Source organism: Pinus tabuliformis, chromosome 1_2 (assembly GCF_031772625.1).
Source record: "Pinus tabuliformis cultivar Carrire ecotype Pingquan chromosome 1_2, CPIR1, whole genome shotgun sequence".
NCBI lineage: Eukaryota > Viridiplantae > Streptophyta > Pinopsida > Pinales > Pinaceae > Pinus > Pinus tabuliformis.
In genome coordinates this window covers 688294306-688306981 of record NC_142298.1, presented here as the reverse complement: position 1 = coordinate 688306981, position 12676 = coordinate 688294306, and the positions used below count along the sequence as shown (strand labels likewise).

Below are 12676 nucleotides of genomic sequence, written 5' to 3'. Positions count from 1 at the left end.
TAGGAGTATCCCTCACTCCTTTCCCCAGGATCGTGTAGCTAGACTCCTCGCTAGCTCCTGAGAACTCAGACAGTGAGCCAGTGCCCCTCTCGTTCTCCTCATTGTTGGTTATTAGAATCGGGCATTCTTGACATCATGGACCTCATGTTCAACTCTCTCTCCATGGGCTTTCTACCGGGCTTCCGCTACAATTTTATACATGTTCCTGTTCATGCATATGTCCTATTGTTTGCATTTTTCATTACCTGATTTTGCGTATATATAGATATGTTTTATATTAGATTTAGCTTTTCTAGGAGTGGCATTTGCACTCCCAAATTGTACTCTTACTAGATGTATTCTCTAGTCCCATTGACCTACTTTTGTGGTCATTTGTTGGACATAATAAAACTTTTGTGGTCATTTGTTGGACATAATAAAATTATCTTATCTTATCTAGTGGAGGAGAAATTCGGCCATGGAGAAATCTATTGCTGGAGATCATCTTTATCCTTTCTTCATTATTCCCTCTTTTGGAGGCCACATCTATGAGGAGGTTGACCAATTTGACCAGCCAAGTTGACTGCAGCTTGACTGAGTTTTGACCAGCTGCATGTGTGATCCATACGACTGTTGTTTGAGCAGTCTTGACCACAGCTGCATGTGTGGAGATCTGACTGCAATTTGACCAGATTTGACTGCATATGTGGACAGTTGACCGCAGGGCCGAGTTTAACCAGGCCAAAGTTTGACCGCAGAGTTAACTTTTGACTGGTTTAACTAGCATTGACTAAACAGCAGTTTGACCAAATTTGACTGGTATTTGAATTACATTATTGGCACAGATTTCTAGACAAATTTCTGATATGTAAGCCTTGCTGAAAGACAAATTCTCCTCAAGAAAAGATTGTTGGGTTTTATCCCAAGGTTGGGTTTCCCAAGGTAAAAATACTGTCTATTGTGCATAGCTATTTTTCTATGATCTTCACTGTTTCCGCTGCATGTCCTGTTGATATTTTCTGTGTATAATTATTCAATGATATCAGTGGCATGAGAAAAATTGTTTGAAAATCATTAGAAAATAATTATCAGATCAGAATCTTGTATTCTATTGCACATGCCATAGAATTTCAACATTAGGGAAGCCCCCCTTGCATTGAATAACCCCAACCTAGAGCGAGGAAAGTAGTTGTTGAGGTGACAGTGACAACTCTTTTAAGTTAAACTTGAACTTGTACTTTGTGAAGGCTTTGAACGAAAGGGTCCAGAAGCATCCCTTATCATGAGATATCTTTTCAGTGATTGTTTGGTCTTGCGCTCTCAAAGCATTCATGCAATATGATATATGTTTTTATCCATTTTTCATCATGATATGCTTTGGTGCACAAATATGAGTTTGTGTGTGCAAATATGTGCTTGTCTGTTAACTATGTAGTATGGTGTGTATGAGGGAGAGAGAGACACCTTATTCTTCAGGGGAAGCTGATTATTTGGATCTTCAATATCTTCAATACCATCAGTGTTACTAAAGCGAACAGCATATATTGAATCTATCAATATATGAACCGGAATGTTTAGACCTGCACGTCCAACCCCAAAGCAATCATTTCACACTTAAAAATATAATAGAAATTGATCATTATTAGAATTGAATCTCGGACAAATCAGCTGTAGGGTTAGCTTAAATGAAATCTACTCCAACAAAAACAGAGAGGAAACCTAATGGTGATTAGCTATTTTAACCAATGATCCAAATTTTATTATTTTTTTTTTCCTATTGTGCCCTCATTCTCAAGAAAAATTTAAAACGTATAGATTTTGATATTTCTATTCATTGTCTGACAATTTCTATCTCTGTAGTTATTGAAGCCTAAAGACGCACACATGCTATTAGCAAAAAGAGAGAGGAAAGGATCCCATGAAAATACCACAAGCATTATTTATGTTTTAGGCCATGTATAGCATAGATTTTTAATGATTTTCACACTACATAACAAAGAGTTACGAATTTTCGGAGAGGATTGGAAACGAAGTACAATGTAACAATGATACGTAAATGGTAGGCCTATGGTCTGTCCATTTAACACTAACACAGAAGGTCTGTGGAGTAAAATTAAATGAAGCCTCTGAAATTGAAAATAGGGCGAGATTATGCCTCTTCAACTGTTGTTTGTTAACTCGTTACAGTACTTGGTTCGAAATTCCAGCAATCAATGGAAAGTAAGTCTACTGTAATGTTTTAGATTTTGTTTACTCAGCTGCTTGCAATCCCAATTTAACACAGGATCCTACAATTCTATTAATGCCAAAATGAAGTAGTACTCTGTGGTCTTCTTTCAACTTACAAACACAGCACTTGATTAACCACCTGCATCTTCACATTCACAACGCAATCAAACAATAATATAAGCATCTCATTTATACACAGCGCTCTTTTGACCCTGCTACACCGGCGGATATCTCTATTAACAACGAAAGTTATATCCGGCTCTTTCAACGATACACATCTTCCCAATTATAGTTCAATATAGGAGATACTATGCAATTAATGGATCGTATATCTATATATACACCCAAACAAATAAAGAGGCAGACATGTGGATGAGATCATTAATTGGATGGAATTAAGCAAAGTTAAAATAGGCCGCCTCATCATTGTCCAGAATGCATTTACAATGTATGTGACGGCCAAACACATGGAGGTTTAGGGAATTGGCACACCAATTATACAAGCAATGGACCAACGATCAACAGAGGGACAATTTGGCTTCTGTAGGAGGTGGTTACATAGCATCCAGACACTTAATTACGCAGATACCAATGCAATCGAACATTGCTGTAGCCAACGGCTAAATACCAGCGATTCAAGTAAATGGCAACTTTAAAGTGCCGAAACGATTTGATGCTTTGGGGTTTCACATGGCAACTAAGAATGCACGCTAGTACGCTTGAGACAAAAAGAGCTGTAGACAAGCATTCAACAAGAAGAAATTAAAATTTGAGCGTGGGTATTCAAACAAGTTTACAATGCTCGGGCAACAATTTGCCGGTAATAAATACACCCAACAATACATTAACCAATGAGTGAATTGCATTGAAAGATATACAACATTAATACATTAATCAAAGCAAAAACACAACAATAAAAGTCACACTGAACACAAGGATTTTATCCTGTAAACCCAAATGGGAAAACCATCATTTGATGAGAGGTTTTTATTATGCTAAGAAAATGGTTGCTGTTACCCCTGATATTACATACAAGGATTAACACTTGTGATTATCATCACAATGGATGGTTTGCAGGATGGATTGAAGATCTGGAACCACAAAGAAAGGGACCCGGCATATCTAGCATTGAGGGTCACATTGGAATCCTGTAGCTATTGTTCGATGCCTTGATGCTGAGCGCTCCAAATCTCTACTGCGCTATTTCACTGTTCGTCAGTACCAACAATAGCATCAAATCAACTCCCTTTAAAGTGCAACATACTATCCTATATTGCCAGTGGCCTTGCAAGACAAATTCAACATGCCTGTGGATGAGCAACAGATTCAAATAGGTGGCAAGGAGATCATTTAAGCAAGTGAACATGGTGCAGTTTGAGGCATAGAGTTTCAGGCTTGTTGATGTGTAAATAAAACTCCCAAATTATTCAAAATTGCAGCAGCATAAACATCAGTATCTTATCACCAGATCTCTTCGTGAATTAGAGTTGATGTCTTTGGAAGGACTCTTCCCTGAAATTTCAATATGGATAAAAGAACCTGATTATGATTGGCTCGACACGTTTTTTTTTATGATATGTCACCTTATCTTGATGAGGCAATCTGTCAGATATAAGAAACACTATAAAGACTGTGATAGACCAGCACGTCGGAAAGTTTAAAATACAATATTTCAATACTTAACAGGCCAATCTTCTAAGCAATTCAAGGAGAAACGTGTAATGCCCCAAACTAGGAAATGCAATGAATATCAAATATATGCACTAAGCTACAGCAAGGAAATCCAAACATGCAAGCACAAATTTACACAAGCAGATATAAAGCAGTGAACCATGAAATGAAATAGAAACCATAAATCTGAGCCATTTTATTAATTTTTCAACTGGAGCTGAGTACAATATAGTGGAATCATAGAACCTAGGCTTGTTAATGCAAACATGCAATACCCAAGTCAAGATCTAGGCAAAATTCCAACTGAAATGGCCCAATCTGAACAAACACACTGCCCAGAAATTTTCTCCTGTTGCTTGAGGCAAACTGTAAAATGACCCCTCAAAACTGCTTCAAAAATTCTGAAAAAATAGGAGAAGACTCCTCACACCCAATACAAAAAACCCACAAAAATCTCAAGTTGAATCCACAGGTCACCGGAACCCCAAAATCTGTGTGTAGCTTTTCCCAGTATGCCAGTGAGCTACAGAATTCGAACCACTGCAAAATACATAAGCTCCCCGCAGCAAAGCTCCTCCAAACCCCAGTGAAATTTCTCCCTCCAACTCCCGGCAATTTTCAGCACCAATAATCCTCTAATCACCTATACTCAGCCTCTGCGCAGGAAACAAACAATAAACCCCAACGCAGGCCCAAGAAAGAGAAAATTCAGGCATCCAATCTTCAGTGCTTTCAGCCCGGAAAACTCCCAAAAGAGACTAATTCCCCTCCAAGGAAATTTCTGGCAAAATTTCTAGCTCAGAGACCACCAAATGCCAGCTCCTCAAAGCACCCCAAATTCAACTATGTCCTCCAGGAATTCGCGCTAGCTGAAGATTCTCTGAAAACAACCCATCAAAATACCAAATCTTTCTCACAATCTCTCTTCTAGAGTGACACTCGAAGTTCACTGAAGAAGAATTGGAATTCCCGTTTGGAAATTCCTTGACCTAAACAGCACTAGTTGGCTTGGCTAACCAAACTCTCCAATTCTGAAAAATGAAATGCCAAAAGATGCCAAAAAAATGAGGCTTTTGTGGGCTCCACTAATTCGACCCCTTTTCTCAAAGAATGAAAGTACTCTCAAATTGACAAGAGACTTTCTGAAAGAGAAACTACATTGGAAAGGGAAAATTTGCCAAGCAAGAAGGGTTGGGAGGATATGTGAAGAGAGGCCTCGACCCATAAAAGTCACCATGGCAAGCGTACAAGAAAAACGACAGCTTTTGGGCAAAAAGAAACTCTTGAAAGGCTCATACTTCTTCCTCGATGAAGATTTAACCAAAAAACAACAAGAGGAGAGAAGGGATGAAGTGGAGAAAATTAGAACAGTGAGAAATGAAGGGAAAAGGGCATGGTTGTACAATGGGAAAGCCGTTATTGCAATGTTTGGGCCAGTGTTGATAATATCGGTATCGGGAAAATATCGGCTAGGGTCCGGAAAATATCTTATCGGAAATATCGGCGAAAATATCGGCAAGCATAAAAAATGCATAATATATTCATTTTTTTCAGATTTCTAAACATATAAAGCAATAACAACATGAACTAAACACATTGGCACATAAATATGAAGAAAACACTGATATATATGATGTCAAATAGAAATGATACATCAAACTTCAAAGGCGATACCAAATCCTGCTGATCCCTGATAGTGATAAATTGATAATTGTCCAATCAAGGACTCAAACAAAATAACATCACATATCCTGTTGATCCCTGATAGTGATAATTGTCCAATCAAGGACTCAAACAAAACAACATCACATATATTAAATGGTCCATATCCTCTAGTTGGATAAAGAAGTCATTATGCTTTTGGGACAAATATTGCAATGTTCCCTGAAGATGGCTTTCTGCATAGTTTTAGATTTGGAGATAATTCCAATAATAGTATCACACTGACATGGTCAAAGCAAAGTCTACAACTCTTGGAGAGACAGAACTGGTCGTACTGTTGTGTATGGAGATCCAAATTGTCTAGATAGAAGTCATGTGGTGATAAATTGCTACTGCTTCTAGATTTTACCAGCCAAAAAATTCAAGATCCTTTGTTATTTATGCCACCAACCATACCAGTTTTTCCTCTGCTCAGGAATGGAGTTATCCAGCCCATCAAGAAGATGTGAATCTTTCAATGTATTCATCAGTCATAAACCATGAACTTATATGCAGAAATGATGCTCGTTTTGAGGTATTGGGTGCAAATGGTGATGCAACTAAGAGAAACAGAAAACTTCTGGGGATACAAAGTATGTTCTTAGAGCAACCACCAAAAGGGACAAAACTTGGTTTGAAGAATGATTTTGAGGACAAATATTTGAAGTTACACCTTGAAGACGGGGATAGATTTGGTTTCAGCCTTGTCCAGACCTTGGATATTTATCAAAGGCCAAATCATATGGAGAAGGACGATCATATTAGTACTAGTTTTAAGTTAAAACTTTTACATGATAGCTTGCCCCAAAAAACACCATGCAGCCGTGTAATGATATCTGTTTAAAGTTTAAACTTTAGAAATAGGCAGGCCGCAGAACCATGTAAAGGTTCCAAGCTCCATGCATAGTTGTAACTTGTGCCCATTACCGATGAGTGATTGCAAGATGAGCGTTGCATTTTTCAACAATAATGTTGGGCATTAATAATTTAATACATTAACATTGGTGCTGGAAAAACATGTAACGCTGCCACCCTCACAATATCTATTATGATTTATCAACGCTACAATCTACGATTCTGCAATATCAATGCTACAATCTGCAATACCAAGTGATCACGATTCACAAGGGACTCCATAATACATATTAACGTTGGAGCATACCTGTAAACCCTCCTTCGCAGCGTCTCCAGCTCTCCCGAAATCGGAAAACGAAATGACGCATCAAAAACCAAAAACCCAATTTATAAAGGCCGCCGGCGATATTTACCATCGTCTCGCGCTATATACGAAAATATCGCCGAAATCTCGCAAATATCGCGCGAAATTCAAAACCTGCAAATATCGCGATTTTTTCGGGGCGATATTTCGGCTCGCCGAAAATATCGCGATATTTGCGAATATCGCCGATATTTCGGCGATATTATCAACACTGGTTTGGGCCTCCAGACAAATCAGGGCAGCAAGCTGACAGTAGACAAAAAACAGAGAATTCAATAATAGAGACGAAAACAACAAGAACATGGACAAAGAGGGGTGAAGATTCAAATTTGAGTCTTATGTGCCAAACTATGTAGCAATCAAATCCTACCCAAGTCTACCTAAGTTTAGTTTGTTGGAATTGTAGAGGTTACCCTTGGAGGAGGGGACCTGGGTTAGGGCCTATTGCAGAAGGTAGAGACATAATTTGTCTCATGGAAACTCATGAGCATGATGGTTGCAAAACTCCTGCGTTTGATGTTTATTTGAAGTTGGCAGTTTCGAACAAGGTAGCAGAAAATGGCAAAGGGTATGGGTTAGTGAAAGAAAAAGAAGGCCGTCACATTCAGTGAATTAAAAAAGATGAAAATAAACAATATTTATGGTTGAAAATATCAAAGAATGAGAATCACATAAGAATTGCAGCATGCTATTTTGCCCCTCAAGTCTCAAAAACTTACAAAAATAAGGGGCTTGACAACAAGGATCCATATGCAGCTTTAAAACAAGATATTGCCGTGTACTCTCAGTAGGGAGAAGTTCTTTTAGTGGGAGATTTCAACACTAGAACAACAAATAATCAAGCTAGCATCCTTTGTTGCAAAGAGGATAACAATCCTATTTGGCTCACTGAAGAGGAGAATCCCCAATGGGTGAGGTGTTCAGAAGATGAAAAAGTTAGCAATCATTCTGGAGATGAGTTGCTTACACTGTGTGGGGCTTTCAACTTAATTATTTGCAATGGTCTAGATAGATGGAAAAGGTCTGAGAACTTAACTTGCAACACATACAATGGGGCAAGTGTCGTTGACTATGTGATGTGTTCACAAAGCTTAATAAAAAAGATAGATGAAGTTAGTATTGGAAAACATATTTGGGAGTTAAAATCGGACCATAGCCCAATTTTTATAAGGTTATCATGGTTAGAAGAAAGGCAGCATAGGAGGAAAATCCAATGCTCTCGGCAATCACTATCAAGGGGCAAAATTCTTCTAACAGAAGAAAATGGTACTATCTTCAAGACAATGTTAGAGAGATTAATTCAGAAGGAGAAAACTGGTTTCAAACGCTTCAACAGCCATGAGTTAACAAATATAATCCAAAGTGCACTTGAGAAGTGCAAAAGAGCAAAAAATAGGAAATCAGAATCAAATTGCTTTCCTGTAAATGCTTGGTTTGATGAGGAATGTAAAATGGTAAGGAGAACCTTGAAAAAGGCAGGAAAAGAGAAGATGAATGTAAAGTTATATACGCAGATACTAAAAAGTAAAAAAGACGAGTTCATGCAAACAAGGAGAGAAGAGTTAATATATTTAAGCAAAAATAATCCAAATCTTTTGTGGCAGGATCTACAACCAAAGAAGAATCATATTGAAAATAATATTACAGCCAATCAATGGTTTGAATATGCAAGGCAACTCTATGAGAAAGAATTTGAGGCAGAGTTCCTCCCTAGGATCAACACAAATTCAAAGCTCTTCACATTACGGGAGGTGGAAAATGGAATTAAGAAGTTGAAAACAGGAAAGGCCAAGGACTTGGTTGAACTTCAAGCAGAGTATCTAAAATGGGGAATGAACGCTCTTGTACCGCACATCATGAAAATATTCAACAACATCATTCAACAAGGATTCCCAAGAGACTGGACAACTAGCCTAGCAATACCCCTTTTTAAAAGTGGAGACATTAATAATCGATCCAACTATAGAACAATTATGATTAACCCTTTGTTTGCAAAGCTTTTCGGCAACATGGTAGAAGACAGAATTAGTAAGTGGGCAGAAGTAAAAGAAAAGAGGGCAAGAGGACAAGTGGGTTTTAGGCCGAAACATTCTACAGTGGATCATGGCATCACGTTGAGACACACTGTTGAAAAGGTTTCGGAGGACAAAGAAGAAGTATTTTGTTGCTTTGTTGACTTCAAAAAAGCATTTGACACAGTCCCTGGGATAAGTTGTGGGATAGAATGGAAGAACTTGAAATTCCTATGCATTACAGAGCCGCTGTCCATAGACTTTATGAATAAGTGAAAGTCAAAATTAGAACCTCAGCAGGCATTTCAGAAAGCTTTAGAAGTGACATTGGAGTTGAGCAAGGTTGCCCTCTATCCCCCACCCTTTTTGGTCTATATATTGATAAATTGGAAGAGTGGTTAAATCTGTAAGGTGGAGATGGTGTTCGGTTGGGGGAGTTTGTGATAAAGCTTCTTTTATATGCTGATGATATTGTATTGATTTCTAAATCGGCCCATGGATTGCAAATGCACTTATATGCCCTTTGAGCATTTTTGTAGAGCAGTGGGGATGCAAGTCAATACTAGAAAGACCAAAATAATGATTTTTTCTAATAAAAGGAAGCAAAGCCATCATACTTTCTTCTTTGAAGACAACATTTTTGAAGAAGTAAATGAATACAAGTACCTTGGGATTGATTTCAACAACAAATTCAATTGGGAGGACTGCAGAAACAAGAGAATTTTAAGAGGGTGGAAAGCATTATATGCTCTTCAAAACAGATGTAGAGAGGCAAAGTTATGGGAATGGAAAACGATTAAAGTGCTTTTTGGATTCCTAGTTTGTCTAGTGATGCTATATGGGTGTGAATTGTGGGCTAGCAGCACTCCCGTCTCAAAATGGAAACAAATTGAGAAAATCCAAAAACGCTTGATCATGAGCAAGTTCAAAATAAAATGTTCGGTACCTTATGAGATAATGTTGAGTGAAACAGGAGCAACTTCCATTGAAACAATTGCTATGGTGCGGCTCATAAGATACCTAAAAAGAATTGAACAAATGAGAGTAGGTAGATGGCCTAATGTTATCTTCAATGAAGGCATCAGTGAAAGAAAGAAAACATGGATGAAACAAAACTACACATGGATGCAAAAATGGAATATCTACTTCAATGCCTGTCCCACAAATAGCAAGGAGCTAAAGGATTTTTTTATGGAGAAGTTTTGTAAAAAGGTATGGGGAAAAGAGTTGGGTAGAAAGAAGAAATATTATATTGAGGAATTCAACCCTACGTGTGATTTTCTTATTGCTCAATTAAGGACCAACTCACATCAACTTCGGTGTGAAACAAGACGGTGGAAAAGGCCTAAAGAAGTTTGGGAAGAACGAGTGTGTACATTTTACACGTTTGGCGCTGTGGAATCGGAAAAGCATTTCATTTTGGAATGTGTTGCATTCAAAGACATCAGAGAAAGTTATGATAACATGTTAGCATCAGTTTCTTGGCATTTGTCTTTTCAGCAAGGAGATTGTTGGAACGTTGGGTCAGCTCATCATCAATTTAAATCGGAAAAGGACTTAATTGCAAAGAGCGAAAAACAGGGAACTAATGGTCTCATAGACTATTTTTAGTCTCGTGGACCTTAAAATATCATTTCATTTCATCCCCTTTTCCCTTGTGGTTCGATTTTCCTAGGGAGTTCGATTTCCCTTTCTTGAGTGACCCCCACAATTTAATGCCACTTTAATTTTTCTTTTTCCTAAGTTGAACTTTCATTTTTATCCAAAAATTAAATTAAGCCTCCACAACCCACTTTTCCTAAGTTTTGATGCCAAAATTATTTATTAATCGCCAAAATTGCAAAATATTTTCCTAGGGAGTTCGATTTCCCTTTCTTGAGTGACCCCCACAATTTAATGCCACTTTAATTTTTCTTTTTCCTAAGTTGAACTTTCATTTTTATCCAAAAATTAAATGAAGCCTCCACAACCCACTTTTCCTAAGTTTTGATGCCAAAATTATTTATTAATCGCCAAAATTGCAAAATTGAGTATTTCACTTAGAAATTTTTTAATTGGGGACATGACAAAAAGCGATACTAGAGTGTCTTGACAATATTCAGTCCTTTAGGAAAGTCCTATCATGCATAAACCAGATCTGAAAACTCATTGTTACAGCAATTATAACAGCAGTAAAACAGCCCTTAAATTCTTCAATTATAATGTTAAATCACTTAGCAAAATTGCCCTTTATCTATGTTAAATCAGGCAGACATATATAGCTGTAAATAAAAATTCATGAAGAACATAAATGACTAAAATTTAAAATCTGCAATTTACACAAGTTGTGGATAGCTGACAACTTCAAGAAATCTTATCAAACACAAACCAGATCTGAAAACTCACTTTTAGAGCAATTACAAGAGTAAAACAGCCCTTAAATTCTTCAATTATGATGTTAAATCACTTGACAAAAGTTCCCTTATGTTAGATCAGCAAGACATGAAATAACAATTTCTAAAGAAAATAGATGGCTAAAATTTAAAATCTGTGATTTACGTAAGTTGTAGACAGGTGAAAAATTCACTAAGATACATTATCTACCATAGCCTTGTCATCTGCAAGCTATCCAAAACCCTAGCAAGGGCAAACAATGAAAAACTGTAACTCAAGGCAAGGATATCCAACAAGCATGAATCACTCAAGCTAGTCCACGAAGGCAAGATGTCTCCTATTCTTCTTCTTCACCAAATGCAACCAAGGGTTTCACCCAAAATCCTAATCTCAAAATAATGAACCTTAAACTTAGACATCAAATTATTCTAGGAAGATTAAGAAACCCTAGAGACACCATGTACAATGAAGATATAAGAAAGAGAGAGAAGAATGATCACCAACATCTTCACAAGTGTAAACCCTAGTATCTCACAAGGATCAAGTTCCAACCAATACGTCCTCCCTAGACTTCATAACTCCTCCTAGGGTTTCTTCATGAACCTTTTGTTGAAAATTGGCAGATGAGGGAGCAATTTCCACATTTGGGAAGCCCAACAAACCCTAAGATGATCCCACTTGCCCTTGGAAAAATTAAATTTGCACATGGGAAAATATTATTTTTAATGTGGGTCCAAACCATCTTCAAAAGTATAAGTCGCCTAAAAGAGAAATTCGACCCCCAAGACCACATAAATAGACCAAGCTTGGCATCACTTGGAGACATCATCACACACATCATTTCTTCTTCATTTGGTTCGATCTGATCTGAAATTGCAGGGTCCGAGTTCACATGTGCGAAGAAGAGAGAGGATATTTCTGTTGACTGAGTTGACTTTATGTTTTGGCATCTTTCACCAGCCTTGACTTTGGGTGATTTGTCTTGGTTTGACTTGGTTTTTGGATCTGTTTCGGAAAGCCGAATTCAGGGAGAAGAAGACCAAACTTTTCTGGGCACTTTGACCAACTTTGACTGCATATATGAAGCTACGGTTTCTGTAGGTCAAATTGTTGACTTTGACCGATTTGTGGGTAGAATTCTTGGACTATTTTGATTGGATTTGATTGAGCAAAAGAGGCCACATTTATTGTTGAGTTGACTGAATTCTTTGGAGCTGATTTGACCATTGACTTTGGCCTAGTCAGGGTTGTGTTGACTGCTGTTTGCTTTGACTTTGACAGGGTTGAAAAGTTGCAGAATTGATATTTGACCAGATTTGACTTTTGTCTCATTTTTATTGGATATTGGATTGGTCGAATTGAAAAGTCAAGGCTTTAACCTTTGACTAATTGTTGGATGTACTTGGACTATGTATCTCTGTTGAACATTTGATGAACATCTAATAGAAGAAGAATCTGGTTGGGTTTTTCCCCTTGTGGGGTTTTTCCCTAG

General features: G+C 37.6%; 1 protein-coding gene across 4 annotated transcripts in view; it reads right to left on the bottom strand.

The window, feature by feature from the left end:
* LOC149207605 (DNA (cytosine-5)-methyltransferase DRM2-like) overlaps positions 1-12676 on the bottom strand; it is a 221815-nt gene that overhangs the window by 27375 nt on the left and 181764 nt on the right. For all 4 annotated transcript variants that reach the window (XM_089395810.1, XM_089395812.1, XM_089395808.1 and 1 more), the window contains exon 11: positions 1444-1559. In XM_089395810.1, the coding sequence (XP_089251936.1) occupies positions 1444-1559 (116 nt within the window). The remainder of the gene's footprint in view (positions 1-1443; positions 1560-12676) is intronic.